This window comes from Phyllostomus discolor, chromosome 6 (genome assembly GCF_004126475.2).
Source record: "Phyllostomus discolor isolate MPI-MPIP mPhyDis1 chromosome 6, mPhyDis1.pri.v3, whole genome shotgun sequence".
NCBI classification, from domain to species: Eukaryota; Metazoa; Chordata; class Mammalia; order Chiroptera; family Phyllostomidae; genus Phyllostomus; species Phyllostomus discolor.
The window spans coordinates 51,040,624-51,068,590 of record NC_040908.2 but is presented as its reverse complement, the minus strand read 5'-3'; the positions used below and the strand labels follow the sequence as shown (position 1 = coordinate 51,068,590).

The following is a 27,967-nucleotide window of genomic DNA, read 5'->3' as shown; positions in this document are numbered from 1 at the left end:
ACAACCAGACCTTGCAGTGTCTGTTTGGACAATGGTTGGTCAAACAGGTGTCTTTAGAGCACACGTACACAAATAAGTTAACTGTTATTTTATTATAGAGGAAAAAATATCCTGAACCATGTGTTAAATAACAATAATTCCTGACAAAATCATTCTTCAGGGTTTTCAAGCCTCACCATCTGGTCAGACATAGTGAGCTGTCCCTGGCTCTTGTAATAAACTTCATTAATATTGCCATAAACCACAGGAAAACCCAGAGATTTTCTGAATGACTTCCACATTTCTGCATAGATGCCCTTAATTAGTCCAGAGGTAAACAATAAACAAGTTGGCAGAGAAATTAGGAGAGCTGAAAGAAAAAAATGTTAGCAATCGGTGAATCTAGAACAAAGAACATAGGAGTGTTCATTATACCATTTTTTCCTTTTTTAATCCTCATCTGAGGATATGTTTTTTATTGATTTTAGAGAGAGAGGAAGGGAGGAGGAGAGGGAGAAGGAGAAGTGGGGGTTGTTGGGGTCCGGGGGAGAGAGAGAGGGAGAGACAGACGGACGGACGGATGGACGGAGAGACAGACATTGACTGGCTGCCTTCTGTACACGCCCCAGCTGGGGATGGAACCCAACCTAGGTCTGTGCCCCGACCAGGGATCAAACCCACAACCTTTTGGTGTACAGGACCATGCTCCAACCTACTGAGCCCCCCGGCCAGGACTTTATACCATTCTTTCAACTTAATTTTTAGTTAGAGGCAGACTGAAAAGTTGCTTTAGCATGACTGTGCTATTTTCCAGACTTGCCTAAAAAATATATTCAATTATTTCTTTTCAAGTCAGAAATAGAGAATCGGTTCTCCCCCAGGTGATACTCACTTTCTATCCTGTCTAATCTTCCAAAGCTTTCTGGAAAGTTTAACTTAAGGGGCTACAGTATACTGATGTGGTTTTATAGTTCTTGACAGGGGCTTGAGTTAAACTCTCAGCGGAGGTCTGTGATGGTCACTGCTCTGTCCACAACGGTCACGTGGCTGCAGCTCTGTAACAGGGATAAACAAAGAAAGGGGAAGTCCTGGAAAATTCTGAAGTCATGCTTTAAAATTTCTTACTTAAAATGCTCATAGTGGCTAATGACTCACTGCGGAAGCCAGGCTGCCACTTCACTGGCAGTTTCAGTAAGGGGCCTGGGAACCACTACTTCCACCAGTCCCCACCTGTAGCCTGAATCAACGTGGACCCTCGCAGCCTCATTTATTTTCCAAACGTGTCTACACTCTAGAGTCATTCAAGAGGTATAGATCTATCTGAAAGAACTGAACTCACTGCAGTTTTTGGGTCACTATGCCAACCAGATAATAAAGCTCGCCTACTTGCATGTGGGGAATGCTCCCTGGGCATGTAAAAGGGTTTTTTACAACTGCAAACCTGGGCATTCTGGGGGGATAGTGCGGCCTCTGTTTCAGCATCATGGCACCCAGACATTTATTACATTTTAAGGAAGACTAGCCCATTTTTTCCAGTCTAATGCTTTTCTCTAAGAGTTTTTAGCCTAATATATTTTTTCCTTTTTGTTGAATTCATTGGGGTGGCACTAGTTAACAAATCACACAGATTTCAGGTGCACCATTCCACCTATTTTTTAGCAGATCTGTCAGAAAGTTCTCATTCTCAGCTGAAAACTGTCATTCTGTGAGATCGTAGTTTTGTTTCTACCTAGAGATGCACCCCACATCTTATTATACAATAGTTCTCCCAACATCAAGGTCAGTTCTCAGATTCTCCCTGGAGTTTCTCTTCTGCACAACCCCAGTTCCTTTTACGTGACAAGGTTCTGAGTCTCTTTTCCACATGGGTCACTTTTTAGTGAACCCAAAGGAAATAACACTCCATGGGCAGCGTGGAGTGGAGCAACGCTACCACATCAGATTTGAGGGGCATACTGAATCATGCGGATCTTACCAGCAACTGAGACCTTTTATTCACAGAACACAACTTACGGGAAAAAACTTCCTAAGAAGTCCATAAGAATCTCTATTATCTACATAAAATTCCGGAATCAAATATACTTTACTTATCTTAAGTGACTTTTTAACCTTGATTCCAAATCTCATACTGAAGTATAGGCTTAGCAACTGATGTTGATGAAGAAAAAAACCTAAGCATTAATAAATAAGCCAGCTTATGGCACTAGGTACTTTCTGCATATTATTTAATTTAATCCTCTTGAAAACCCTGTAGAGTAGGTATTATTATTATCACCACCCCCATTTACAGGTGAGGAAGCTGAGGCCCAGGAAGGTTGAGTAGCTCGAGCAAAGGCACACCGTCCGTAAGCGGCAGAGCCGACTCCAACCTGCTCCTGTGACACACTCGGCCCCTGCTCGTCCTCATCAGGACGATCTGAAAAGACGGGTGGATAAGGCTGATCTTCTGTATGGGTCACAAAGTGCAATGTGCCTCCTCAGCTCTGACTGTCCCTGCTTGAGGCACAGCCCCAGTTTCTTCTACACAGATACCTACACAGAAGAGCGGTGGATCCTTGCTATGTGGATGGAATCCTTTCTGGCGACAGGAAGAAATCTCCTCTAGTCCATGATCAGTTAGTTTAAAGAATCCAGTTCTGAAAAAAAGAAAAGGCAGGCCCAGAATCAAGCAAATGCACCCCCCATCCCTAACACACACACACACACACACACACACACACACACACACAGCAGAGCTCATAGCTCATTTTGGGGCAGCTTCAAAGTGTGTGGGATCGTAGGTCTCTTCTCTGGTGAATGAATCAGAGTTAGAGAATGACTCATCACTGTCACCACACTAATTTTGCTGGGGGAATTCACAGTGAATAACATGATTTAGAATGAAAAAGAAGTTAACATTGAGAAATTTGTTCAATTTTGAAATTTCTAATCTGACGTCCACCTCTTAAAATTCCTACTGCTTCAAGTCAAACACTTCAAATTTCTTATGTCCTTTTCTTAGAAAAGCACCTAAGTTGTTGCTTGGATATCTTTTCAAACAAGCATAACATGTTTATCAGGCAAAGTGGCTTAAAAGGAAGCCTTTCAGAACAGCCAGTCAATACCACAGTCTATTTTACAGAGAACAAGGTCTTAAGAATATGGACCTTTTCCTCTGAGGCTTTTCCCTAACTGTCTCCTTGTAACGCCCCATCGAATGGTGTCCTAGGTACTTACTCCTGGAACTTGGGGGAGCAAACAATGGCTATGGACTCCGGCAACATCATCTGGTAGGAGCAGTGCGTGTGCAGGTCAACACTGGAGAGGAAGGCAGTCTGTGTGGGATGAGTCTGAGAAGGGAAAGAGCAGTCAGACCCTCTCAGTGAGGCTACCCAGCTAACCCAGCCCATGTATGAAGGAAGAGTCAGATAGCTCTCAACAGCTGGTCACAATCTGATTGTCAAGTACAAAGTCATTTGTAGCCATGAGGGGTGTGCATGAAGTTCATAATAGATAGTGAGCTTCCTTTCCAGCAGTGTAAACAAGGGTTGTTTAATGTGAGTGTGTGAAGAGACTCATAATCTCCAACTTGTTTAACTCCTCATACGCTCCCTCTCCGCAATGAGAGTCATCCATGCTGGAATAAATGGTACAGCTGTCCAATATAGAAGTCAAGTGCTTAATAAGCCACAGTTAGATGAATGACTCTTCTTCCTGAAGGAGGTGTTGTGAGATCAAGCATGAGTCTGGGGCTCTAAAGGCAAAGACGGCAACAGTTCAAGTGCATCACCCAAGGACTTAAGAGGCAGCGGGTGACCAGGATTTCAGTGAGTAGTTAAATCACACAAGGGACCCAGTCTTGTTTGGGAAAAAGACCAAGATACTGAAATTTGAAGGTAATCAGTTAAAGCACCATCTAAATGTATATTCAGTTTATTTCATTTGTTTTCAATTATTTAATGTTTTATTAAGTCCACTTTTATACACGATTGAACAAATATATAATGATGTATGTTCATCTTAGAGGGGGTGTGATTTTAGATAACCAGAATGGAAAAAGAAAGGCCCAGTATGACTTAAAAAGACCACCAACCTTAACTGACAGAAAAGCACAGAAAACAAGTAAGTATATTTGACCACCATTTTCAAACTTGCTGTGCAAAACCTGAAGCTCCTGAGGAGCTCCACCCCTGGAAATGTCCATCCTGAGAGGAACTTCTCTTTTTGTATTTTTTAAATTGTAGATTTTACTTATTTATTTACTTTTAGGGAGAGAAACATCAATGTGCAAGAGATACATCATTGACTGGCTGCCTCTTGCACACCCCCAACTGGGGACCTGGCCCCCCAACCCAGGCATGTGCCTTGACTGGGAATCGAACCAGCAACCTTTTGGTTTGTAGGCCAGCAAAAAACCCACTGAGTCACACCAGGAGCTTTTCTTTTTTAAAAAGCTCATCAAATGGTTCTTTATGTGCCACCTTGTCTGAGAAGCACCAGCCCATAGAACACTGTGGCCAGCTTACTGTGGAAGAGGTCTGCAGGACAGGAACCGTTAGCCGAATGCAGAGAGGTCCTCATGGGGCAGGTAAGAATTTTGGTGAGCACAGGGAAGAACAGTTTCCATCTGATAATAATGTGGTCCTATAGACTGCTGAGGACAGATGGCTGGACAACACATTTTATCCCATGGTTAGAACCAGTACTGTAACTGGGAAGAAATGAGGCCTCTATATGCTGAGCTAGGCCTCTGATCTTAGGTTGGGTTAGCTAGAAAGACAATATAGAGACACATAGCAGGGGTTCAATAAATAATTGTTAAACTAAATAAAAAAATCTTGCCTTGAGCCTCTGCTTCCCTCTAACTATTATGCCTTCACTCCCTCTCCATCCCTTTGCAATTGAGTTTCTTGAAAAAATAGGTATGTCCACTGTGTCCACCATGCTGGGGACAGAGGAAGGCATTTTTATGGAGAGAAAACAATGTACCAAAGGAACAGAAATGAGCAGGGGGAGTGGATGCTGAGGGCAGCCTGGGCACCTGGATGGGAGCAGAGTGGCCACAGGAGCAAATTCAGGCTGGGACCAGGTAAAGGAGCACCTTGAATACTGGGTTGGAAGCCACAGGACAGCTGACGATCAAACATGACAATGCAAGGCATTTGACTAGAGAACTTGGTTTGTGGCTGGCAAGGTGCAGAAGGAAGAACTGATCTTTTGCATTTTCCTCTTGCCAACTTTAAAATTGGAGCACACTTATGATTTGCTTTTGTTTATTTTTAATCCCAAGTTAGGAAGGAATGGAAAAGAAATATCGTGGGGGGTGGGGAAAGCTGAAATGCTATCAATTAGGCTCTAAATTTGTTCCCACCTGGGCCCTCACTGATATTAGAAATCCTTTTATTCATCTGTGGGTAAGCTTTCCGAAGTCTGAACAGTAAATATTCCACTTTCCCCATCTCCTCCAGGTCCTAAACCCCCATCTCCCTCCCACTGGGCAGTGGATCTGGACTCCAATCTTGTTGAAATCAGATCACCAAAAATGAGTTTCCTTAACTCCTCTAAATATAACCTCGAAAATCTCCCTGTATATTTACTTCACTCTGCCTTCAATTCTGTCTCAGAGTAATGTGAGTTTCTCTCCCATATGTGAATGTCCTTTTATACATTTGATTTGATACTTTCCTACCTCCATATTACTGTCTCTCCTGCCCTTTAAAATCTCCTCCACTGGCTCACGGGTGTTAAACACACATGCAGACAACTATACCTGAGAATGGAGATAAACCTTAAAAACATTGAGCAAAAGAAGCCAGACACAAAAGAATACATATTACACAATTCTATTAGTATAATGTTTTAAAGCAGGCAAAAGTAAACATCCTGTTTAGGAATACATGTTTAGGTGGTAAACCTATAAAAAAACGGAAAGGATTTCCAGAGAAGTCAGGATGGGGGGGGGGGGGAGCATGACTGGGCAGGAGACTGGGAGGGGGGGCTGCCTCTGGCAATGTTCTGTTTCTTCAACAATGTCTATTTCTTATAGTTTGTGTACATAGATGTTTGCTAAATGATTCATAATTTAGTTTATGTACTTTTATATATAGTTGTATTTCAAATGTAAAGGTTTAAAAAAACCAAAATCAGAACAAAACACATGTTTAAGCTTTTCACACTAAACCATAAATCAAGTGAATCTTCTCTCAACCTGGCTACTCTTCCAGCTGCCTACCATTCTATCTCTTTCCTTCAGAAATGAGCTCTTCAAAAAATTAGTGTGTATTTCACTATCACCACAACCTCAATTCCCATCACTTCTTAAACCCTTATAATCTACTCCCACTACTGCCTAAAACTCACAAAATCGAGGTCATTAGTGACTTTCCCAAATCCAACAGGCTCATCCAGGTCTTCGCTATTCTGGAACTCTCTGCAGAATGTGACATATTTAACACCCTGAAGTTTCTTCTTAAAAAGTCCTCCTCCTTTGACTTCTGTGCCTTAACACTACCCTCACCTTATGTCTCTTTGCTTCACTACTGCCAACTTCCTATGTCCCCCCAGGTAGCCCCTCCCCTAGGCTGCCAGTCCTCCAGTTTCCAGGTTTCGAAGATCAGCTCTATGCAGAGGTTCCCAGGTCTCTCTACTGCCTCACTTTGCTCCCAAGTTCCAGCCACATTTCCAACTGATAACTACCTCTACCAACTTAATGTCTCATTGGTACCATCGTCATGCTCACAAGTGAACACTATTTACCCAACTTCCAAAGTAAGTCCTCCTCCTGGAGTCCCTGTTTCTGCTTATGAGATGATCACTGCCACTGCTGTGAGTCAGGACCCAAGTCTCTACGTCATCACTGACTTCTACTCATCATCCTCTTACTCATTCCCACATCCTTTGCAATCCTACATTCATCTCCTCCTACCCACACACAGTGACATCACCCTGGCTCTCATTATTAGATTTTATTTTTATTATTATTTTTTAACATATTTTATTGATTATGCTATTACAGTTGTCCCATTTCCCCCCTTCTCTCCCCTCCACCCTGTACCCCCTCTCCCACCCACGTTCTCCCCCTTTAGTTCATGTCCATGTGTCATACTTGTGAGTTCTTTAGCTTCTACATTTCCCGTACTATTCTTGCTCTCCCCCTATCTATTTTCAACCTACATTCTATGCTACTTATTCTCTATACCTTTTCCCCTTCTCTCCTCCTCCCACCCCCCTGCTGCTAGCCCTTCAGGTGCCCTTCATTTCTGTGGTTCTGTTCCTGTTCTAGTTGTTTACTTAGTTTCTTTTGGTTTTGCTTTAGGTGTGGTTGTTAATAATTGTGAGTTTGCTGTCCTTTTACTATACATGTCTTTTCTTTATCTTCTTTTCTTAGATAAGTCCCTTTAGCATTTCATAAAATAAGGGCTTGGTGATGATGAACTCCTTTAATTTGACCTTATCTGAAAAGCACTTATCTTTCCTTCCATTCTAAATGAGAGCTTTGCTGGATGGAGCAATCTGGGATGTAGGTCCTTATCTTTCATGACTTGGAATATTTCTTTCCAGCCCCTTCTTGCCTGTAAGGTCTCTTTTGAGAAATCAGCTGACAGTCTGATGGGAACTCCTTTGTAGGTTACTATCCCCTTATCTCTTGCTGCTTCTAGGATTCTCTCCTTCGTTTTTACCTTGGCTAATGTAATTATGATGTGCCTTGGTGTGTTTCTTCTTGGGTCCAACTTCTTTGGGGCTCTGAGCTTCTTGGATTTCTTGGAAGACTTCCCTTTGCCAGATTGGGGAAGTTCTCCTTTATTATTTGTTCAAATAACTTTTCCACTTGTTGCTCCTCCCCTTCTGGTACCCCTTTTATTCAGATGTTGGAACGTTTAAAGGTGTCCTGGATGCTCTTAAGCTTTTCCTCGATTTTTTGAATTCTTATTTCATCATGCTTTCCTGCTTGGTTGATTCTATCTTCCTTCTGGTCCACTGTATTGTTTTGAGACTCAGATTCCTTCCTTTCACTATTGGCTCTCCTCCGCGTATCTTCCTGCATCTCTTTTATGGTAACCTGCATCCTTTCATCTAAATTGAGCCCAAAGTCAACCAATTCCGTGAGCTTTCTGATCACCAGTGTTTTGAACTGTGCATCTGATAGATTTGGCTATTTCTTGGTTGCTCAAAAGGATGAGTCCTGGGGGACTGATCTGTTCTGTTGGAAACATGTCTTATGTCTTTCCCTGTCTCTCCTTTTTTTTTCCCCCCGGTCTGGTCACTCTTGTTACGGTGGGAGGTGGAGTCTTAGGTGTTCACTGGGGCTGGGCACCCCAGTCGCTTGATTGTATGTAGGGGCAGGGGCGGGGGCGGGAGGGAACAATGGCGGTAGTTCCGTTCTCCTGGGCTCAGACCCTACTCTGGGATCCTGGGCTGCGAGCTCTGCCCTGGTCCACAATCGCTGCCTCGCTGGGTTCCCTAGCCACAGCTTGCATACTCAGGGATCACCGCTGCGTTCTTGCGCCCTGGATGGCTGTCGCACCAATTTCACGCCAAATTTTCCCCGACCTCCACGCGCCCGCGACCCGTGCCAGCCCCGCGCCTGCCCGGCTCGTCGTCCCCTACCAGTCTGGATGTACGGGTCTACTTCAACTTCTTGGCTGTCCGACTTCCATTCAGATAAATCCTCTGACAGTTCTGAGTGTTATTCTGTCTGTAAATTATTGTTGTTCTATTCTTGGTTGTGCGAGGCGGTATGGTGCATCCACCTATTCCTCCATCTTGCCGGAAGTCTACTCAGATTTTATTACCACAGTAATCTCTTACATGATCTCCTTGCCTCAACTTATCTTAAAATTGCCTTTGTTTTACATTTTCTGAAGTATGACTTTGATTTGTCATTGCTCTACTCCAAATGTCAGATCGCTATGTTGTACACCTGCAACTAATACAATATTGTATGTCAACTATGCTAATAAAGAAAGAAATCATCACAAATACAGAAAAGGAAAAAACCCCCAAACTTTAAGAGTTCTCCACTTACTGAAAAAGGACAACTATTCTGAGTCTATCTACTCAATGTTTCATAACAAAGCTTATCTACTACCATTTCCTATGTGAACCACACGCCAGCAAACTGGACGCTCAAGGCTCCAGGAACACCATGTGCCTCTTCCAGGGCCTTTCTCTCCACATGGATCTCTCTCTTGGCCCATCTGGTCAACATTCTAGTAAATCGTACCAAGTGTGGTCCTTCCCACAGGCTCCCTGCTCCTCTTGAAGAACTTGGTACATTCTGCCTCATTTGAGGAGTTATAATTTGTTTGTGTCTAATCTCCTTCTTGAGACTAAGATCCTATCTTACTCAAATCTGTATCTACCTGCAGATAAGGAACACATTTTCTCTCCAATGGGGATGCACGATGAAAGGCAGATATTCGTGGAATTAAACTGAGTAAAGGACAGAGGCACACGGGACCGCCTCACAGGCCAGTGTTTCCCAAATGCTAACATGCACGTGTGAGTAATCTTCCCAAACACAGAAACGAGCTGACTTGGTTGTGTGTAACCCTGGCATACAACGTAAAAAGTAGCTTAGTCTGTGAGAGTGAGGAATTAAAAAGGAACAGGAAGTTAAGAAATAATCTTTCGAGATAAAATTATATTCTACCTGAATATGACCAAAAGACTACATAACATATGGAGACACTTGAAAATCCCCTATACTGGTGGCCCTTCTGGCTTATACAATGGTATATGCTGCTTTAACAAAAAACCAAATGCAAACATCTGAATTAACTCTCTTGGCTCATTTAAAGTACTTTGGTTTATATACCTGTAGGAACATATAGAGTATGAATGAAGTAGGTTTAGTCTGTGTCCACTTATAGTCTAGGCCAGCATCCCATCACCATTCACACTCATGAGGGAACTGGGGCTTTAGGAAAACAAGTTCATTGTTATTTAAAACTCCTTTTTTTTTAATAAAGATTTTATTCATTTATTTTTTAGAGAGGGAAGGGAGGGAGAAAGAGAGAGAGAGAGAAACATCAATGTGCCGTTGCTGGGGGCCATGGCCTGCAACCCAGGCATGTGCCCTGACTGGGAATCAAACCTGCAACACTTTGGTTCGCAGCCTGTGCTCAATCCACTGAGCTATGCCAGGCAGGACTTTTAAAACTTTTTTTCAATAAAATTTAAAAGCCCCAAGTAGTTTCCAGAAATCAATAGTGGAGTACAAGCAGTCATGTATGCTAGAGAAGACAAGTCTGCATCCAAGGAAGGGAAAAACAATCATCTAAATAATCTGAAAATAATCCACTTTGCTCGAAGGAAAAAAGCAAGCAGTATGTTTATAACATTGTGAGAGAAGAGGCTGACCCTGAGAGCTCGGAATTACTTACATGAATCCAGCCCAGTGTGATGAGGCCCTGCTGATCCTGGATGAGGAAAAGCTCTTCTTCATTCTCTGTGTTGCAATAATCAGACCCAGCACTTTGCTTGGGGATGAGAACATGGGTGATGGTAAATTCATTCCTCATCTGTCAAAGGACAAAACAGCCTATCACGATTCCCTGGCACTCACGAAACTCTACTCTGCCACAACAGTAGAAAGTTAAACATCTGTACAAATAAAGGCCCTTCCCACCCCAGTCTACATCTCACTCCGAGTGCCACACCTTGTGGTTCACAACATTGGTACTGATGTGCATTCCCCTGGCGGTGCTCTGCAAAGTTACAGATGCCCGCAGCCCTGGGGCAATTTCCTGCTGTAACGAAATGGGTCTACTTGTGGTTCTTGAGAAGCTCCACAAATAGTACCATTTCTCTTCCCTTGCTCATGCTTAGTTTCCCTTTTCCTGTTTCTCTAAGTCCTTCTCATCCTTTAAGGCTCAGTGTAAGTCTATTCCATGTCATTCATTTATTCATTCAGCAGTTAGTAATGGGCTCTGTAAGTGCCTCCATTTAACAATCTTTCCTTCCTCAAAGTTCTTAGTGCTCCTATTGCACATGCTATTCAGAATGCTATTTGTCTTTTGGCGTATATCCCTCACCTTTCCACAGTGCTGGGGTAATTTCTGTGGACACATGCTACATGCCTTATGTATTTCATATCCCCAAGTCCTACCTTAGAGCAGGTGCTTGAAAAAAATGATATATAGGTAATGACTGGATCTTCCCACCAAGTGTGGAAGTAGGTATTTCTTACTACTAGCATTAAAATAATCAGTTCAATTCAAGGGACTCTGAAAATCAACCAAATACAGAGTTACCAAATTCAAAGCGACATCTGTATTACGCTGTCCATGGTCCCTTCAGCAGAGGGGTCAGTGCAAAGAGTAACTGACCCTGTTTGTCTTCTCTGAGAGTCAGAGGTCAAGGGGGAAGAAACAATTTCAACTCAGGAAAGCATTTGTTTTTACCAGTTTTCCACAGAGGATGCCACAGGTCTCGACTCCTCGCGCAGTGTTGGCACTGGCTAGTTGGAGAAACTGCGGGCACAGCCTCCCGGGCACCACCACGTGGCGCAGTCCGTCGATTGTAGGAGCTGTAGTGGAGAAAGGGGAAAAGTCTGAGACCACCAGCAGAGCGTCCCCACACTGACTCCAAGTTGGCAACCCTGGGAGAGCGATGCCAAATCACTGCTCCCCTCCGCCTTGTCCCCTCTCCCCAACCAAGGTCAGGCAGCAAGTGGGAAACCTCATCCTAAATGGCAGGAGAAAGAGGGCTGTAAAGTCTCTTCTCCAATCTCTGGCTATAGCTGTTGGGAGTACGTTATTTGAAGAAAAGAAAAGAGGCTTCAATCATTCAAGATAAGACAAAAGTAAACTACTACTGAAAAGAAGTTTCTGAGCTCTTCAGGAATTCTCTGTCACCATCTAATACAAAGGATGAAAAAAAATCTCATTCAATTAAACTTTCACTTCTATTTTAAATCTCTTTGATCTAAGATAAAAATATCAAAGAGTACACCTTTCAAAGAAATACACCAGGATACATTCTAGATAATGGGAAGTAATTTGGGTAACTACTTAATTCTGAATTTATTAATTTAGAAGAAAGTTAAAATGGTAAAAGAAAACAACAACAGAAATTGTGGTCCTCAGAAAAGGCATGGATCCAGGCCCTGACTGGCGTGGCTTAGTTGGTTGGGCATCATCCTGCAAAGCAAGGGGTTATCAGTTTAATCCCTGGTCAGGGCACATGCCTGGGTTGTGGGTTTGGCTCTTGGTTGGGGCTTGTACAAGAAGCAACTGATCGATGTTTCTCTCTCACATTAGTGTTTCTCTCCCTCTCTTCCTCCCTCCCTTCCCCTCTCTCTAAAAATAAATCACATCTTTAAAAAAACATGACCCAGTCCCTGAACACCAAGGAGAAACCTATGAGAGCCAGCAGGCTAAATTCAGGAGGTATCTCTCATAGTCAAATTTTCATTAAAAAAAAAAGGATATTTTGCTTTTGCACATTCAACAGCAAGATCTGAACTGCTGGAGTGTAACAATGGCAGACCACGAGCCAAGTGGTCACATGGTAATCTGATGACGTATCTGAGGATTCTGAGTTAAGGCTTGGCACAGTGCTTCCCTTTCAACTCAATAATCACTTACCAAGTAGACACTGTGTTCAGCCCACAGGGAATACAAAACAGAGTAACACTCAAACCCTAACCCTACAAGAAGTTAAAATCTAGTCATTGACAAATGACTACACTATCAGGTAGTGACCTCAACTGCATTACAGATAATAAGAGCTCCAAGGGTTTTAAGAACAGAATCAATCTGGTTGAAGGGAAGGGGATCGGGAAAAACTTTAAGACAATCAGAAGACAGAGATGGAGAAAGGAGATTTTAGGTTCAGGGCAAATGTTAACAAACCTCTTTGGATAAGATCGTCCAGGAACTGTTCTGGGAATGTGAGAGTTCAATTTGACCAAAGTATAGAGTATGTATGTAGGAACAGTAGTGACAGACAAGTCTGCCAAGTATGTGGGGGAAAAAACCCTAAACACCAGGCTTCATAGCCTAGCACGCCTTGCCCACTCTTACAGTGTCCTTTTAAGTGGATCTTCTGCAAAGCAGACTTGTTCAAATGATTACTTGAAAGCATCTTCCTATCCAAAAAGATCTATTTTAATAATTAAGGTATACTCTTTATTTTGCAGCTATTATTTTCTCAGACGGTCAACCACTGCTGAAAGGAGGAAGACTGTCAACAGTTTCTATGGTTAAGCTGAATTATCAGACTGTATCCAATATTTACCTGACTAAGCTCTTTAAGGATTAGGAATGTCCTCAGGGCAAGCACAATTCAGTAGTCCACTGCCCTATCAAATCAGCTGTTACACTACAAAGTGGTACAATTAACTTCAAATGTCTTTTACAAAAGGCCAATAGTGGTGTCTAGTTCACTGAACATTTCAAATCTCTGTATAGCCCTTTACAAACTGAAGGTGGGAAAACTGAAGGTGGGACTTTCAAGGATAGTATTAATTCTTCAGAAAATTGACCTGGATCCAGGTTAATTATATGGCTTAGGCAAAGGCCACTCTCATAATACAGCCAGTGTGATAGGACACAGCATGGCAATACAGCCTAGTGAGTGGGATCATGGAGGTCATCTTAGGCTGAATCCACTGGAATGACATACTGTTTAGCTATAGCTAAGACGGAAGAGGACATGAGCAAAACGACTCACTACTTTCTGAGTTGCTCAGCGATCCAGGTTTCAAGGACCTATCCACCGCAGGTGGCTTGGCAGGCCTTACGGTTATATTACAGTCTGAGGGCTGTGTGGATGCAACAGGTGCCGTGGGGGACACATCTAGGGAGGGCTTCTCCAAGTCAGGCACCAGTGGACCGCCTAGGCCAGGGTCCACCTTCCCAAACTCCTGCACAATTTTCAGCCGCTCCTTTTCTAGCTCCTGGTTCCGGATCATCTCCTCAAAGGCACGGAACTGTTCCTGCTCCAGCTGTTGCTGCTTCTGTTGTGCTACCCTTTGTCTTTCCTTTTCCATCTCCTGCTGGATAGCCATGTTCCGGGCATATTCTTCCGCCTCCTTCTTCTACAAAGAAAGACTAGGAGTTAGGCTAACACTACACTCAGTGACTTCATATCTCAGGAGGACAAGGCTGTGCAAGTAGGGGGATTTCCCAAAATGTACCTCTGCTCTGACCTGATTTCCCAACACAGGATTGATGCTTCCCTTACTCCCTCTACCCCTACACACACGGAAGAGTCACCACTGCTGTCTTTCTAGCCACCATGTACCTATTCTGCAATGCCAGTTACAGTCCTAATCCTCTTAGTGTTCTTCCCAGTGACTCTAATGTACTTTCTTTTTTACAAAATCTCAATGCAACTTATTGTTTGCACATCATAATAAGAATCACAGACAGTTTTATTCTCTGTTTCATGTCTACATTCTCTATCCCAAATAGGGATGTAAGACAGAACCAAATCCAAACTTATACTTCCTATGCTAGGGGTCTCATTGAATTTTTAACACAAAATGAAGTCTCGGTAATTTTCTGGTGATCAGTTCAATATAGAGTGACATTTTTAATGAACAAGAAATGTTAGGTAATAATCTCCTTCATTAAGGCTTTTGCTTACTCAGTGTCTTAGAAACACATGCCCCATAGCTGCTCAGCTCTCTGCTGACGTTCACCAACAGAGTCCGGAACAGAGCTGAGTGGAGTGCTGCAAAGCAACGCGGAGGGCCCGCCACCGGGTGCACTCCCATCTGTCACAGACCTCTGACAGTGCCCTGGAGTGTCTCCACGAGCTTGAACTAACTCTTCCTACCAAGAATTATGTGAAAATGCCTTGAAAAAGAGTCATTTCAAACAGGTATAGCCTGTTTCAGGTATAACAAAATGTGAATCAAACCTGACAAATTCTCTGATCTAAAAACCTATGCTTCAGGGAGAATTTTCACTGTTTTTTAGGTTCTTGTTCCAGATATAGCAGACAAGCAATAGATTTTCTGTCCCTCAAGTCACCCCCTTGGGCAAGCAGGCTAAATCTGTGTTAGAACACTCAGTCTAAACATTTGTGCTCTACTTTTTTGTGTTCTGGCCTTTGCCAAAAAAAAAAAGCTAAGTATCACATTAAAATCACAGGATCTGCTGAAATATTATAATCCCAGAGCAGCCTAAGAAAACAAACTAATTTCCCTACTTTGTAGTTATATACTCACTTTTGCTTCATTATGATCTGTATATTCTTTGGTGTATCGTTTTAACAGCTCTGCCTTCAGCTCTTCTGCTTTGGGAAATGCAATCTCCTTTAATTTCTGAGACATACACAAAAATACTGAGAATCAGAATAATTCCCCGCTAATTAAGTAGAGAAGTCAAATTGGCAATAGCAACAATGTTTCTAAAAACAATTTAAAATACCCCCTGCTACTTCATACTGATCTGGTGAAACAACTGTCCTCATCTCCCATGGCAGGATTTGGTGCTCAGAAGCAGACACTCCTACTTTTACTTTGAAGTCAGTGTGTGCCACTCTGAAGCTTTTAGGTGGGCACCAGTGAGAGTGAAGACCCACCTTTAGTGTGTCTTTCTTTTCAGGAATGACAGCTGATTTGTAATCTCGATGTTTTGGTAGTTTCTCGATGAAGAGCCTAAGGAAACAGATTAGAATGATTATGATACAAAGAAAATGAGCACATGGCCAAAAGATTCTGAAGCAATGCAACTCCCTCATCCTGCAGCCCCTGTAAGACAGGGATCCAGATGTGCCAGGCAGGGGTAACAGGCTCACCCAGACAGGCTGCGTCCCCCCACCCATCTCCAGCCCTCTAAAGAGCAACAGAGTGTTTCTCTCTTCTCCCAACTCGGGCCTGCTGCGGCAAGCACCAGACTCCCACAACAAAATATATGGGGGGATGGGGGAAAGCCTATCCTGTACCCAAAAATATAGCTCCAAAGACATTCTTTTCTTGTGACAGCAACAGGTCTCCAAAGGAAAGGGTCTCTGCCACAAATAATTCTTCGAAGAACAGTGAGGCAGCCAATGGTGGGAAGCTAAAGGAAACCCATGTTCTATTTCTACTCCCAGCCTCATGTGACCTTTCACTTTAGAACTTGACTTTTTTCCCTTTGTAATTCATGTTCCTTTAAAGAATACTCCTTGCATAATGCTAAGCACAGAGAAGCTTTGACAGCACCTGTGTGTAATACATTCATGTTACATGTATAACATGCATTATAGTCTGATGAAAAGTACTTAGAGAAATATAAGTGCTAGATTTTCTCTTTCAGTTCTTGCCCTTGGCTGTAAAGCTCAGTGGGAAAGGTAAATTGACTCAATTCACAGACTTCTAACATTGAGAATGTCTACTTGGGGGCAGTGAAAAAAAATGGAATTTCAGTGCCAGCTTCAGAATCTACTCTTTTAACTACTACACCACACTGCCTCCACATGGTTCCTGGAATGTCCACAACTGTGGGAGGGGTTCTGAACACAGCAGTCTTTTAATAGAATTAAGCTATAAAAAAATACAAGCCAAGACCCAAAACAAATAAAACAGAGGTAGCTTGCTCACAGCCCTAAAATATTCTGCTATAGTTGGGATTAACTGAGTCTTTTCCATTATCTATCAGGGGTGGGAGAAAAGCAGAGAAGGAAACCTCAGTAAGGGGAAAAGAAGAAGGCTCCCCCCACTCGCAGTACAACAAACCCTCTACAGATGAGTCCGCCTCCTTTGGCTCTATATTTGACATAGAAAAATTTCCTTTTAATCCAACACCTCTCAGGCCAGGATAAATTCTAAAATCAAAAGGATCCTAAAAATCTTTCCTTTGGGTTTATGAAAAAGATATAAAATGGTTAGTTTCTTTGAAGTCTAAAACAAGTACAAATTTATTTGTTCAGTCATAAAGTTCTAACAGGATATTAAGATAAATAAGAGACTTACAATTCAGGAAGTCTCTCAGTCTTGCCCTAAAGACAAAGGCTCATGTTCCTGCCTTCAGTAGACCAACAGAGCTTTGTGCAGCAGCCTGAGTCAGCCAGGAAAGGACCAGGCCACAGGAGCACTCGCTTTACATTTGCTTATGGCTCAACCTGAAGAAAGAGACTGTAAATGCCCTGAGGCCAGAGACTTCTGTCTCCTGCTTCTTTCTATATTCCTATAAAGCCAATGCAGTGCCTTGTATATATCGCACTCAATAAATATCTGATGAACAGGATGGACTTAAACCTGTGGATGAGCTGAGTGAAAAAACCAAAATGTAAATAAATGTGCATTACTTTGTAAGAAAGGGAAAAAAACTTACAAATCTGTATATTTATTTATCCTGCTTATAGATATATAAAGAAAATAGGAAGTATATACAGTAACTAACAAAAGTAGAGGGCAGGGGAAATAGGGTGAATGAGACAAGGGTGGGAATAAAACTTTTCACTGTGAACCTTTTTATATTCTTTAAACTTTGAACCAGGTAACAGAATCTAGTTTATATGTAAGGAAAAAACTTTCAGACCTATACATGAATACCTTCCCTTGTTTCAACTGTTGCCCTTTTTCTGAATGGGAATATATGGGCCGAAAGGTCTCTTGAAAGTGAGACTGGGCCACATAACCCATTTCCCATACTGGAGGATACAGAGCTCAGTGGTTAGGGGGACAGGCTCTGGAGCCACCTCACCTGGGCTCAAATCCTGGCTTGGCCAGGCCATTTACTGTGACCTCAGGAAAATTACTGCATTTCACCATCCCTGTTGCTTTATATACATAAATTACATAAGTGGAGACAAAACAGTACCACCTGATAGGATTGCAGTGATGCTTAAAGAGATAAACAAATACAGTTCTGAGTATAGTGCCTAATATATAGCTAACATCTATGTGCTTATATAATTGTTTTTACTAATAAGTAAACAAATAAAAAATGTGCGCAAGAGACGAAGACATTAACACCAGGACTAGAAATGTTCCAGGCATAGAATAGCTGTGGCCCAGATGTATACTGTTCTCTGGGGTTAGATCTGGTTGCAGCCTAGGCAGAGGATAGGTACCAAAACAAAGAAAGATGTGCTAGCAAAAATACAGGCCAAACTCCCTAACCGAACAATGGAGAAAAGAGATAAGGAGAAAAGAAAATACAAAAGGTGAATAAGTACATGAAATGGTATTCAACTTTACTTATCATGAAGGAAATTGAAGTTAAGATGAGATACCATTTTCATCTATCAGACTGGAACAGTCTTAAAGGCTGATTATAACCAGTATAGGCAAGGGTGTACGGAAGTGAGTGTCCTTATACACTCTTAGCAGTACTACAGTTTGGTAATACCTTTTTCTTAGGGAAGTGAGACAACTATTAGAAATTTAAAATATGCATATTCTTTCAACTCACAATCCCACTTCTAGAAATTTACCCTATACAACAGTACAAAAGTGTGTGTGTGTGTACACACACACATGCGTGTGACTATTCAACATGGCATTCATTGTTCATAAAAGCAGGCAAAACTGAAAACCTAAATGTCCAATAGGGGATCATTTAATAAATTATGGTGTACCCAAATGTGATAAACAATGTAATCATCCATCCATTTGTTCAACACATAGTTATTGAGTGTCTACTCTGGGGTCAGGCATTATTGTAAAGGCTAGGGATTTGGTAGTGAACACAGTCATAAATTCCTCCCCAAAGAGTATACATTGTAGTGGGGGAACAGACAATAAACAAAACAAAAAGTATGCAGATAATCAGCGCAAGGAAAAGTCATTATAGAGAAGGGAAATAGGAAGTGAAGGGGGTAGGGGCTGAGACTTTAGATAGGGCAGCTAAGGGCATCACTGGCAAGGTGGCATTTAAGTGTGAACGGGAAGAGAGGGAGGCAGGAAGAGATCCGGGATAAGATTGTTCCAGGCAGAAAAAATAGCCCTGAGACAGTGAGGTGAATCAGTATGTCCTGATATGGAAAGACAGGCTGTTAAGAAAGCAAGTTGTAGAACAAAATAGATTATATGATTTCATTCATGCTTTAAGAAAAAAGGATAAACATGTGAGTCCATATGCTTGCATGGCATAAACATTTTCTTGTAGTATATATGTACAAGAAACAACAGTTTTACCTCTGGGAGATGACACTTTTCACTGTAATATTTCCCTTGCTGTATGTTTTAGAAAAAATAGTTTTAGTCAATGTACAAATATTAATTTTGTAAAAAAGTAATTCAGAAAATCAGGCAGAAATTATATAACATGAGAATATTAAGGCCTCTCATTTCACTTCTTCCAGTCTCAAAGAGTTAATCAGCCAAGGGAGCACAATCACAGATGAAGAACTCTTCAGTCTATGAGCCCCAATGCCAGTTGTAAGCATTTTCAGTGCTGGTGACAGACCATTTTCAGAAAGTGGGTTTGAGTTTTAGGAGGCTCACAGAGCTGACAGGAACTGCTTATGCCTTCTCTAACTACCTTCTGTGTAGCCTAGTCAATGACCATAAAAAGCTGTGAAAGAATCCACTGCCTGGATTATTGGCTGTGCTCATCATGAAACTATGCACTGCTTTAATGTGTGCAAAATCCTTCTCCTATACCGGGGTCTGCAAAAGGCAAAGCATTCCTACAGCAGGGAAAATCTCTGAGTGGGGAATGCACTTGAGATCATTCAGATGCCTGAACTGCTCCAGGGAAAAGAAAAAACATGCCTTTTAAACTCCGGAATTGAAGGATCCACAAAAGGTCTAGAATGATGACTCCCAATATTGGGGGAGGCGGAGGAGTGGTGACGTGGATGCCGTCATCCTTCCTCAGTTGTAATAATTGCCAAAGTGAGCCATTGTTACTGACAAAAATAGACCAAGTAAAATGTCTTAAAAAAACAGAATGAGAATCCTGAGCTAGAACTTTTTTCTTACTCTCAGGGCTTGTTGGTTCACAGAATCAGAATTAGGGTCTTAAAGATATCTGCAAGAAAAATGAAGGTAGCAATATTTATTGATCCAGGTCAACAAAATCCCAAATTAAACCCCAAATTTAACAAATTAAGTAAATGAGCTGCTACATCCCATCTCTTTCTCATTCAACTCTCCTCCAGGCCTAGTTCATCATAGTAAATGGGAACCACATATAGGAACAGACTACCCATCAGTCTGGCTATTAACACTAACATTCATGTCACTCAAAGTAACACTGAGTCACAGAAAAATATCAATTCCTTAAGAACCTGTGTACTCTTAATCCAACCCCCTCTTGCCTATTTAGGAGTTTATTGCTACAGTTAAATACTATCTTTTCTGTAACAGCAGTCTCTCCTTCTCCACGGGATCTTTTTCATCAGCAAAAAAATATGCTCTAGAATCTTCCATCTTAAAACACATAACACATTTTCAGGTACTCCTTGTCTCCCTTCAGTTACTTCCTCATTTTTCCACTTTGCCTCCGATCCAACCTCTACAAAGCACTGTCTATGTCAGGTCTTGGCAAACTGCACTAGTGGGTTAAATCCAGCTCACCATCTGTTTTTGTAAATAAAGCTTCATTGGAACACAGCCATACTCTCTCATTCACGTGTTGTCTACGGCTGTTTTCACACTACAAAGCAGAGGTCATGACAGAGATCAAAGTGCCTGCAAAGCCAAAAATATTTACTATGTGGCCCTTTACCAAAAAAGCGGGCTGGCAGTATAGTCACTGTCTCCACTTTCTTACTGTCCATTCACCTTTCAACCCACTGTAATCTAGTGTGTTTTTAATCTTTCTAGTGAATCACTTACCAAAATCACCAATGACATCATGTTACCAAACCCAAATCCTCACCCATCTGACCCATCTGATCCAGCTGGCTCCTCTCTGCAAACACTGACCTCTATTGGCTCTCATGGCACCACCCTCTTCTGGACTTGTTCCTGCCTCTCGAACTTTCCTCAAAGTCTCCTTTCCTGGTCCTCCCTTCACTAACCAAAGTCAGGGTTCCAACTCAGGCTCCTTTTCTCATTCTATAGTCTCATGATCAACGATTCTTGATCCTTTTATGCACCATGGATCCTTCTGGCATCTGATGAAACCTATAGATTCCTCCTCGTAATAACTTAAGATACAAAGAATTACAGAAGAAGCCAATTCTACTGAAATACGGTTTTCGAAATACGAAATATTGTGATATGAACTTCTTCACTGATGTGTTCTTTATTAATGCAAACATCAATGTATTGTTAATGCATTTATTAATGCATTAAAAACAGGACCTAGTCATGGGTTTAGTAACTCTGCACTATAATTATGAGGTAGTGATAAGTATAAATGCTACCTTGAGATATCAGTAAAAATTGTAACGTAGAATGAAAATATCTTGATTTCTATTGGTGACAAAATTACAAATACAGGCATACCTCATTTTATTGTGCTTTGCAGATGTTTTCATCAACATTAAGGCAAGATCCTCCCTACTAGCAAAAAGATTACAACTCGCTGAAGGCTCAGATGATGGTCAGATTATTAGCAATGAAGTATTTTTAAATAAAGGTATGTATTATACATTGTGTTTTTTAGACATAGGCTATTGCATACTTAATAGACCACAGGATAGTGTAAACATAACTATATGTTATAGTTATGTTAATAAGTTAATATGTACTAAGAATATGTAATTACATGTTAATATGTACTAGGAAACCAAAAAGTTCATGTGACTCACTTTACTGCACAATTTGCTTTAGTGCAGTGTCTGGAACTGAACCCACAATATCTCTGAGGTATGCCTATATTATTAATACTGCTGTCATTTGAGGCCTATATTCAAAATCAAAGGAAATGGTAAATTTCAGTTGGAGGTTAGTAAAAGTAAGAAAAGTTTTCCTCAACCAAGAATGGACTCCAAACCAAGAATGGACTCCAAACTCCATCTATGAATCACTGTGGGGTTCCTGGACTCCCGATTAAGAACCTCTGTATGATGAGCACGGGCTGTGAACCAAAGTGTCGCAGGTTCGATTCCCAGTCAGGACACATGCCTGGGTTACAGGCCATGGCCCCCAACAACCGCACATTGATGTTTCTCTCTCTCTCTCTCTCTCTCTCTCTCCCTTCCCTCTCTAAAAATAAATAAATAAAATCTTAAAAAAAATAAAAAAAAGAACCTCTGTATGAGAAGGTCTCAGTGGTTCTCAAGGTTCCAGAACCACTGTATGCTGAGGACTCCTGCATTTGTATTTCCAACTCAGACTTTTCTAAGTTCAGGCTGACTGGTGCATCCAACCTCCTACTGCACATCTCTATTTGGATAATTCACGGGCATCCCAAACTTATCATCTTAACATGTCAACTTGAACTCTTGAAACTTCCCCTTTCAATACCACTCTCTCCATCTCAATAAACACACCAACACATCCCACATGACTCAAGGAAGAAAGCTGAGGTCAATCTTGACGTAATCTTTCCTAAACTATAACTAGGTCCCATGGACTCCACCTCCAGAATGCCAAATCCACCCGCTTCTTTCCAGGTCACCACCGTCCTTCAAGCCACCAGCCTCCCTCCTGAACAGTTTTGTTCCCTAACTAATCTCCCTGTCTTCTCTGAACACTCCCTCAACTATTCACCACATGGTAGCCAAAATTTATATTTTTATAATACAGTAAGATAAGATTTAAAGTCACAACCTCACTTAAAACTTTTCAGTGGTTTTCTATTGCTCTCCAGATAAAATGCAAACTCATTACCACAGCCTATACAGTTCTACAAGATTCATTCCTTCCTGCCTCTCTGATCTCATCTGCAGTCATCCTGTTCCCTCACTTGCTACACTCCAAACACAATGGCCAACGCTACTGTATCCTTCAAGTCTCAGTTTAAATCTCATCTTCTCAGACAGACCTTACCCTGACTACTCTAGTTAATTAGATATTGGTTATTTTCTGTCACAACACTCTGTATGTTGCTTTCATAGCATTTTTTTCATTTTGTGACTATAGTTATTTGCTTACTTATTTGTTGTCTTCTCTCATATCCAAAAAGGTACACCAATAAAGGTAGGGGCCATTTTATGTGCTATGTATGCAGGCCCTCACACAGTGCCAAGTATATGGTAGGTATACACAATACATATTTGTTAAATGAATATGGTCTTTGACCTCAAAGCACTTTCTATGTGGGGCAACAGGACCTGGAAGTCCCTTAAAAAAATACCTGGTAGAGTCATTTCACGATTCTACTGAAGTCTCCCTAAGGAATTATGCCCTTGGGTTTCATTCTGAGAGAACTATCTACAAGATTACTGACAATATACAAGAATACTATTTCTACCAGCAGCAGAGTATATGAAGACACGGCTAGTAGCCAAAAAAACTTCTCAAGAAAATAAATTGTGTGCCCACTGTGCCTAGGAATGAAAAACTTATTACAGTAAAGAGAGGCCAAAATGTAATTACAATTCAATGAAACTTTATCAACATTGAGGCCACAAGATGAGGCATGATGGCGTGGATGGAATTTAAGATCTTTGAGAAAACACGCACTGTTTCTAGACTTAAGTAAAAAGGACAACAGCAGTCCCTTTTCGCCATTCTAAAATCACAGTATGAGTCCTAGGCTGTCCCCTCTTAACTCCCACTTTTCTTTAGAGCACCGGTTACCAACCAAGGCAACTTTATTCCTCAGAGAACATTAGGTAATGTCTGGAGACATTTTTGGTTGTCACAGCTAGGGGGCAGGAGGTGCTGCTGGCACTCAGTGGGAGAGACCAGGGCTACGGATAAACACCCTACAATGAACAGGATAGTCTCCACGACAAACAATTGCTCAGCCCAAGATGTAAATGACGCCAACGCTGATATACCCTGTTTTCGAGTGGTATGTGATCAAAAGCTTATTGTGCCATTATTGATAAGCATATATCACCTCTGGGAGGACATACAGGAAACTAATACAAGTGAATGTCTGCAAAGAGGAGTGGCAGGAGACGTAGTTTTTAAATACTTATGTTTTTAAATATTTATACCCTATTGTGCCTTCTGAATTCTACACCATATGTTATGTGTTACCTATTCAAAAACAATAATAAAAAATAATTTAAAAATAGTCAGTGTGGCTTAAGACTATGATCTCAAAAAACAGAACATTATCAAAAGGAAAACAAAAAGGACAGAATCCATATTGGGTTTTGTCACTCTGAAATATGGCATGAAGTACACTGCTGAATGCTGGGCTTGTCTCCTCACCTGCAGAATGGGAGGATGATGTGCACTACTAAACACACACAGAACCAGGAAGATCAAATGAAATAATGCAGGCAAAATGCTCTGTGAACTATTAAAAGCCATACAAATATACTATTATTATTTTTTAAAAGGTCCTGGTATTACCAAAGAAGACTAGGAATTATAAATGAGACCCTAGAACATTATTCCCTTCCTAAATTACACATCACTGGGGCTTTAGGAGCTGTTCCCTGTTAATTGTACAGAAATCTTTTATTTATGCTGCTAAACCCTAAGATGCTAAGCAAGCAAAGGGAGCCACACAAGCTGTAGATGTTCAACACTTGTTTGATGACTTGCATAATAAAAGTTAAGAAACAAGTTAAAAAACTTTTTCCTGAACCACTCAATTTGCTACTAAATAAGTAGAGGTGAGGAATTTTGGTTCTGCAAAGCTTTATCATCAATCCTATGATTAATAGAGGAGAGGAAAAACATTCATCAATACAAAACATGGACAGTTCAACCACCAACTCTCTTGCCTAACAGCTGGCACAGGCCAAAGAGCTAGGTCTCTGACTCATGAAATACTGAATCATGGAGATAACTCTTTTCAGTACTCATGTCTTTGAATATCAAGGACAGCTAATATGTAGGAGCTGCCAGCAAAAATGATTAATGCTAATGATGTAAAGTTCTCTAGCTTTAGCAATTCTGAACAAATAAATGAGCACAAAAGCAGAGTGAGTGAGGCATCAGTCACCGGAAAAGAAAAAAGTAATTGGAGGTGTCTTACGTGATATACTTGTTATAGAGAATGAAGGCATGCTCAATGTTGCCTTCCTCAGAGTAAATGGATGCCATTCGGATAATCTCGACTCCAGAGCGGAAGTACCGTCGGGGTGGGATGTCTTCATTTATCTCCACTGCGCTACCCATCTGGGAGAGAGCCCTCACCCGGTCTTCGGGAGGAAGGCTCACATCTCCATGATCAGACATCAGGACCAAGTTCTGAGACAGGAAACAGAAAAAAAGACGACATCAATGTCATGGCCCACATCATCCCAGCACAACCCAGCACACTGGGAGGAAAATACCACATGCTGTGGCTCATATCAGATAATGCCTCCTACAAGAAGGCTGAGACCCACACGGAAGCCCCTATCACAATGATGAATATTGGCAGACTCAAAAACCCACAGTCCCTGTGCCATAATTAGGTGGTACAGGGAATATAACTATACTGGGCCACAGGGGTTTAGTTCTACCCTTCATGCTAATTTTTCTGTCTCTAGGTGGCCCTGCTTTCAGCACTATATAAAAGGAGGGACAGCATCTTATATTTCTGGCATTGTTTCTCCTCCCAGCTACCCATTCTATCTACCCCAGTACCTGGCAGAGTACACTCAATGAACTTTCATGGTGATTGTTAATGCACTTCAAGTCTGATTATTTTTATTGAGTCTGAGAGTAAACTGACATTTTCCTATGGTGTTAGCTAGGGAAGGTTAGTTAGGGAAACTGGTCTGGGAATGAATGCTCATAATCCTAATTTGCTCACTAAACCACTATTCCAGTCAATCTACATCACTCATCATACCAGTGCAAGGAATTTAGATCTTGAAAACAATTCACCCAAATATATCTTCACAGACTAAGGACTCGTTGAATAACAAAAGGGCACAAGGTAACCTGGCAGCAAGAAAACCTGGGTACTTTCTCTTCCTGGGTCTCAAACTGCAATAAATCTACAATCTTTGCAGATAGTGGTCAGAATCAGATTCCAGCTTCCAATCAGGTATCACTCTGCATCATTTCCAAAAAGAATCAGGATATTTGATATATATTGAATTACAGCACATCCTAACCAGCATGCTCTGAATATATTAAGCTATAGTAGAATTCACTTTGGAATTCAAGGCCCTCTGTCACCTGGCCCTATGTTGTCTTTTTAATTTTAAACCTTACCCCTTCCCAAAGGAGATCATTTGCTTCAGTCAGGACTCTGATCTGCCCAGAAATCCTCACATTTCAGTTTCACTTGTTCATCCACTGTTGTTGTTTCCCACTCCAGCCCCTCCCTCAGAGTTCTCTCCCGGCCAATTTTGTCTCCAGGCCACATTTCCTCCACTAAGCTTCCTTTCTAAAACACCCTCGCTAATGGTACAAAAGCTGTGGGTGCTGCCAGGGATGCAAGGCATTCCATCTCCAACAAAGCCTTTTTAAGAGCTCAGAAAGCCTAAGCAAATCTAAAATCTCCCCAATTTGCCTAATTAGTATACTCTGTCCAGGGCCCATTTAAAGCTAACCGAAGCGGAGGATGCTTGTTGTACCTCAGTAGCTCTTGGGAGAGGATGTTTGGGGTCACGACTGCAACACTCTCCTGAGGGCAGCAAGCGGTGCCCCGTACTACAGGCCCAAACAACTCTCCAGAAAGGAAATCAGCATCCGTAAACAAGGGAAAAGGGGTCGTAAAGGACTGAGGGGGAAAGACGAAAAGGAGAAAAGCAGCAGCAGGAATGACCGGAGGGGGCGTATGCAGAGGACGGGGGGCCTCCTGACAACCACCTGAGGCCCCTCTTTGAAGGCACTCAAGCCCAAGTTGCCAACTGGGACAAAAATCATCCAAGGTCTTCAGGTTTTTCGAGTGTGATAGGCGGGGACGCGCTGGGCCCAGCGGGGGACGGGATCCAGGAGCCGGCAGGGCCTTTGCGCGCGGCGGGCCGGGCAGGGGACCCAGGGGAGGCGAAGGCTCTAAGCCCCACACTCACGGCGGATGCTCCCCTTGAGTCCGACCACGCTCAGAGGCCGGGGCCCACCACATACCCGGGCCCTTCCCAACCTGTCCCTGCGGACGGCACTCGGAGCTCCCGAGCTTCCGTAAACGTCACATCCGGCGGCCGTGCCGTCCACTCCCGCTCGCCCGGATAAACTACATTTCCCAAAATTTAGGACCCAGGGCCTAAGGAGGTGATGGGAGGGGCTACTGAAAGTCCGACCAATGAGGAGAGAGCATGAGGGTGGCCATCTTTGTAAAGGAAATCAACGGGGAAGGAGAGCCAAGTAGTTAAAGGGACTAACGGCCAAGCTTACTTTTGTCATCAGAATTATTTTGATTTTGTTAGGAAATTCTTGTCAGCTAGGCTGTCTGTTACACACAAGTCCAGCATTTAAGGAGGCATTGCTGACCCAGAGTCGCTGGCTAAACTAACCAGGATTTCTAAAGCAGGGAAAGGAAAACAAATTTTCAGTTTGTGTTATTTCTACACAAAATTGATGGCTCGAGGTACTAAACAATAGCTTTTATTGATTAGGAAAGAAAGACTAATTTTTTAATGTGAGCACCAATACCATTTATTGAAAATGAGCGTTTGATTTCTAAAGGTCAGTGTACAAATCCATAGGGACAAATATCTGTATGACCCAGTTTTTTTTTGACCCCCCCCCCGGCCGCGCCCAGCACAAGATGGCTATTACGCCAATGTAAACAGAATGGCACATTCTGTGTGTGGATGTGTGTGAGTATGAATATATGCACAGTCTCTTTCGAAAAGGTCCTATAAGTCACTGCAGTCAGTCTCAGGAGACCTTATATATATACCACTACTTTGAAACTTTATGCCTTGGTTTAAAATTTTAACTTTCTTGGCAATACTTGACTCACTTCCGGTTAACCCACCTCCAATTTTGGGAGCCTTCTTGTGAAAGGACAAAGTCAGCGCCATCTGCTATTGTGGCACCATCTGCTGAGAGGCCTGTGCACTTGTTAAACATGACTGCCATCTTACTCTTCTGGGTGTGTCCCCAGGACTGGAAATTACTGGAAGCAAGAACAGAACTAACCACTCTCTACTGCCCCTTGCA

At 42.0% G+C, this 27,967-nt stretch overlaps 1 protein-coding gene across 7 annotated transcripts; it reads right to left on the bottom strand.

Moving 5' to 3' along the window:
• Positions 1-73: 73 nt before the first annotated feature.
• LOC114499602 (STAM binding protein) lies at positions 74-27,032 on the bottom strand. 7 transcript variants are annotated; one of them, XR_004903736.1, is made up of 11 exons: positions 26,437-26,556; positions 24,900-25,114; positions 15,496-15,571; positions 15,140-15,235; positions 13,636-14,002; positions 11,364-11,488; positions 10,344-10,481; positions 3,196-3,308; positions 2,516-2,615; positions 872-1,034; positions 74-349 (listed from the first exon to the last, which is right to left on the bottom strand). XR_004903736.1 is itself a non-coding variant. In XM_036028158.1 (10 exons), exons 2-10 carry the CDS (start codon positions 25,100-25,102, stop codon positions 978-980), a joined length of 1,275 nt encoding a protein of 424 aa, XP_035884051.1. In that variant the 5' UTR covers positions 25,103-25,114; positions 26,946-27,032; the 3' UTR covers positions 74-977. The 7 variants fall into 7 exon arrangements, 6 of the variants coding, with proteins under 6 accessions (XP_035884051.1, XP_028371717.1, XP_028371718.1 ...); XM_036028158.1 differs by lacking the exon at positions 26,437-26,556 and adding an exon at positions 26,946-27,032 and having other exon boundaries at positions 74-1,034; XM_028515916.2 differs by lacking the exon at positions 26,437-26,556 and adding an exon at positions 26,875-26,998 and having other exon boundaries at positions 74-1,034.
• Positions 27,033-27,967: the final 935 nt, after the last annotated feature.

What these genes read in the sequence shown, in the direction of transcription:
- LOC114499602 (XM_036028158.1), bottom strand. Translation starts at nt 25,102, where the DNA reads ATGTCTGATCATGGAGATGTGAGCCTTCCTCCCGAAGACCGGGTGAGG. An exon ending in CTCTATAACAAGTATATCAC is followed by an intron (nt 15,572 to 24,899) that starts GTAAGACACCTC and finishes CTGTTTCCTTAG; the next exon opens with GCTCTTCATCGAGAAACTAC. An exon ending in TGCTCCCCCAAGTTCCAGGA is followed by an intron (nt 2,616 to 3,195) that starts GTAAGTACCTAG and finishes TCTTTTTTTCAG; the next exon opens with AACTGGATTCTTTAAACTAA.